This window comes from Rutilus rutilus (assembly GCF_951802725.1).
Source record: "Rutilus rutilus genome assembly, chromosome: 18".
Lineage (NCBI taxonomy): Eukaryota > Metazoa > Chordata > Actinopteri > Cypriniformes > Leuciscidae > Rutilus > Rutilus rutilus.
This window is the reverse complement of record NC_140231.1, coordinates 28,114,604-28,118,813: the sequence shown is the minus strand read 5'-3', so window position 1 is coordinate 28,118,813 and position 4,210 is coordinate 28,114,604. Positions and strand designations below refer to the sequence as shown.

General features: G+C 34.3%; 1 protein-coding gene across 1 annotated transcript; it reads left to right on the top strand.

Moving 5' to 3' along the window:
* Positions 1-614: 614 nt before the first annotated feature.
* On the top strand, positions 615-2,720 carry LOC311277676 (chemokine XC receptor 1-like; the record flags this gene model as incomplete). The annotated part of the gene is made up of 2 exons (XM_084388047.1): positions 615-1,271; positions 2,706-2,720. 2 exons carry the CDS (start codon positions 615-617, stop codon positions 2,718-2,720), a joined length of 672 nt encoding a protein of 223 aa, XP_084244173.1.
* Between the last annotated feature and the right edge of the window lie 1,490 nt (positions 2,721-4,210).

Genomic DNA, 4,210 nt, shown 5'->3' with positions numbered 1-4,210 from the left:
TTACTATTCAAATTATTTAAAACAACATGTCATTTTAAACCTCATGTTTTTTATTTGACTGCAATGTTTGCATATGTATTATTTTATGTGAAATGTTGCATATGAAGCTGTGCAAATGACATTGAAGTGAGACTACAAAAACAGCAGAGAGTATTATTTCCATCCAGAGAAACTGGACATTCTCTCTTCAGGTGACAAAATCTCCTTTTTGATTAATTTCTTAGTTATTCCATTCAGTAATATGCAAAATATCAGTGTGATTATCAGACATAGTTTTAGGGTTAGATGATTATCTTCTGAGTAAAACAGGTTGAGGTGCATCCCTCAATGGTTTCCTTAAACAAGAAAGTGATTTTGTATATATGACATCAGACTAAGAAATCTAAATAGTACATTGAGTGAAAGTGATGAATAGAATCATATCTCATTTTAAAGTAATTTAATGAAGGAATGTGATTGTCTTCTGTGTATCATTTTTATTTTGTTTTATATGCAGTATATGTGTAATAGTTTTGACTGTTTTTAATGAAGTCTGGTACATTTACGTTTCTCTCTTCAAATAGAATACGCTAATGAATCATTTTGTGAGGTTCTGAGCTGAAAAGACGGGGGAGATGAATAACACCATGGCTAATTTCACCACACCTGAAGCATCGACAAACTCCACAACTGATTCCTATGAATTAATCTCCAGAATATGTGTGTCCAGCATCAGTTTTCTGTTTGGTCTTCCTACACACTCCTATGTTTTATGGCTCATCATCACAGGAACAAGTGGAGTTGCATCAGAGTTCCTCAACCTCAATCTCTCTGTTTGTGAGACTGGTGTTTGTCTGACAAGTTTGTTTAATCTGCTGTCAATTCAGTTTTCGTATTTCAAGACATTGTCACTAATTTTGCAAGGACTATGCATCACTGGTCGTCCTCTGTTTCAGTGTCTGATCTGTGTTGAGCGTTACCTGGCAGTGGTTCATCCTGTAACCTTTCTGAAGTTCAAATCTCTCAGATATAGAGTGATCTGCTCTACTACTGTCTGGATAATAACTTGTGGCTCATGTTTTTTCTGCTGGTTAATTTTGAAGACACTTACCACGATCTTCTATACATGGTTCTTCTCGCTGCAGTTCCTCCTCTTCTTCTTAATTCAGTTGTTTTGTCTTGTGGCTGTTCTCAGAGCTCTGAAGCAGTCAGGACCAGGAGAGAGAGGGAGAGAGAAAGAGGAGAAAAACAGCATAAAGAGAAGAGCATTTCATATCATTCTAATATCTACTGTTAGCTTGGCTATTATATATGTTCCATTTATAATGTCAGGATTCACTACAATTTTTACACAACAGCATTTTCCGGCTCTTTGGTCTACTTCTGTCTTTTGTTATATTCTGGCTGGTTTTATTCAGCCGGTTCTTTTTTTGAATCATGTTGGAAAACTGACACTGTTTTCCACGAAACCTGTTAAAGATATCCATTGTAATGTGAACAATGTAAAGTAACTAACCATTGTTTTTGTTCCAGCTGAATTTACACTTTTATTGACACAGTTTATGATTCTAGAACATTTTAGTCAGCCATTCACTGTTTTACTTATTCTGGTATCTTTGAAAAGACTGACTAATGCATAAAATCATTGATTTTTTTTACTATATGCATAGTATACCTTTTCTAGCTGTTATACATGGTTATTTGTATGTGGTTTGGTTTTTGAATAAAGTATTTAATTAAGTTAAAGTATTTGTACTTAGTACCGCAACGCAGAGCTGAAGCACAACCAAAACCATGTTCTTCTGCAAAACGTCTGCAGTTTTGTTTTTTAACTGCTAAAGGGTCAAATGTTACATAGTGTACCTTTAAAATTAAAGTGTGAACTTAATTGTAAGTCAGAATGGTTTGAATGTAGTTGATTCTCATAAAACAATACATTTGCTTTAGATTAATATACTTTTCAGTAAATCTGAATTGTTCACTTTCCTATGATTAATTTGCATATCCATTTTATGTAAAGTGAATTGTTTTATGTGCAGCCATTTATTTGTGTGGCAGCTTTAAAGTCAGACAATGAAAACATAGTCCAGAGGACATTCAGCCTTCAGGTGACAAACTCTTCTTTTTTCATTTAATTTTGTACTCAATAATTTGCAGAAAATATCAATGTCATCATTATAAAGATAAGTTGTTTGATGATAATGAATGCAGCTATATTTTGAAATGATTTAAAATTGGAATACAACTGAGTAATTTAAGTGTTGTGGATTAATTAAGTTACCTGAATGCCTACACAAGTTATTTAATATTGGTTGGCTTTGGTTATATGGATTTTAATTTTAGAACTGCAGAACTAAAGATTGGAATCTTTTGGGGGGGGAAATAAGGAAGAAATGAACTCTACACTGAACTTCACCACAGACTCAACAACCCATTCCATTGGACTAATGAGCAGCATGGCACTGTGTGTGTGCAGCATCAGTTTCCTTGTTGGTCTTCCCATACATTTTTATGTTGTTTGGCTTATTGTCACAGAAACTGGAATTGCAACAGACTTCTTCAACCTAAATGTTTCTGTTTGTGAGATTACTGTCTGAAATGTTTAATTGATATACTGTCATTCTGGTTTTCAAATTACAAGACATCGTCACAGTCTTTGCATGGACTAGCCATCACTGGACGTCCTCTGTTTCAGTGTCTGATGTGTGTTGAGCGTTACCTGGCAGTGGTTCATCCTGTAACCTTTCTGAAGTTCAAACCTCTCAGATATAGAGTGATCTGTTGCATTGCTGCTTGGATAATCACCATTGCCTCCTGTTTGTTGTGCATGTTTATTGTAATCTCGCTCAACAGTCGACATGCACGGCTGTTCACTGTGCAGTTTCTACTTTTCCCCTTTGTTCAGTTATTTTTTCTTGTAGCTGTTCTCATAGGTCTGAAACAGTCAGGACCAGGAGAGAATGACAAAGAAAAGGTAAACCAAATGAAAAGAAGAGCATTTAATCACATTCTAATAACTACTGTGGCTGTGGTTATTATATTTGTCCCATATAAAATTTCAGCATTCATTTTTACACAGCAGCATATTTCGGCTCTGCAGTTTATTGCTTCAATTGGTTATTTGCTAGATGGATTTGTGCAGCCTGTTCTTTTTCTGCGACGAACTGGAAAAATCACCTGTTCCACATAATACCTGCTAATGTCACTAATTTATTTATTTATTTATTTTTTTATAAATTGACATTTTCCTCTAAATAAGGATTCATGATCCCAAAATATGTTAGTGTAGGTAACATGGTCACTCATTTATTCAGAGAGGTCAAACTGACTAGTGATTTAAATAGTTATTTGCATACACATTTCGCTTTTTATTTGAGTGTTAATCAGATATGGTTGTAACACTTGTTTGTGGTTTGTTTGTTTTGAATAAATACTTACTGCATCACCCAGTTTCACCATTTTCCAGATTGAGTGTTGGACTTGGATCACCCTGTCTGACTTTTTTTGCGACCGACTTAATGTACATTTTCCCTTAATTGAAATCCCTCCATAGTGCATATGAAATATTGTGTAGTAGTTATATTTAATATGTGTTTTGTTGTAATGCTTAACATTTGAAACAACCCAATACATTCATTAAATATCTTACCTTTGGGTAATTTACGACAAGTTGGAGTTTTTTGTGTGGATTTTTAAAAACATTCTTTTGAAGAATTTTAATTATATTTGTTTGATTTTAAGTAATAACTTTCTTTCTCTTTTTTTTTAAGTTGAAAATAAGAAAATGACAGTTAAGAACTATTTTATACTTAAAAATGTTTTGTAAATCTGGCGCAATATCTCATTGGCTGGAAGAGAAAAGTATGGGCTGTTAATGGCTTCAAGAAACAAATAAGCAGTCTTTTAGAGGTTTCATAGGTGATTTAACTCACTACAACATGCCAAAAAATGTTGACGTCTGAGTGAAAGGCCTAAGGGCTTATCAAACAGAAAGCAATTTTGCTCTTAAAAACATGAGACGCGCATAATAGTAGCAAACTGCAGAGCCGCATGCTGATGAATAGAAAAGAAGGCTGGGTCTCGAGCACGACGCGTTGAAAAAGATGTAGCGCAACGGTCAAAGATGATCATCTTGCGCATATTTACATAAAAAACTATTAAAAAGCTTACTGTAATTCAGTAATTCCCTTACTGGTAAACTGCCGGAACCAATTTACTGGTATTTTTGAAA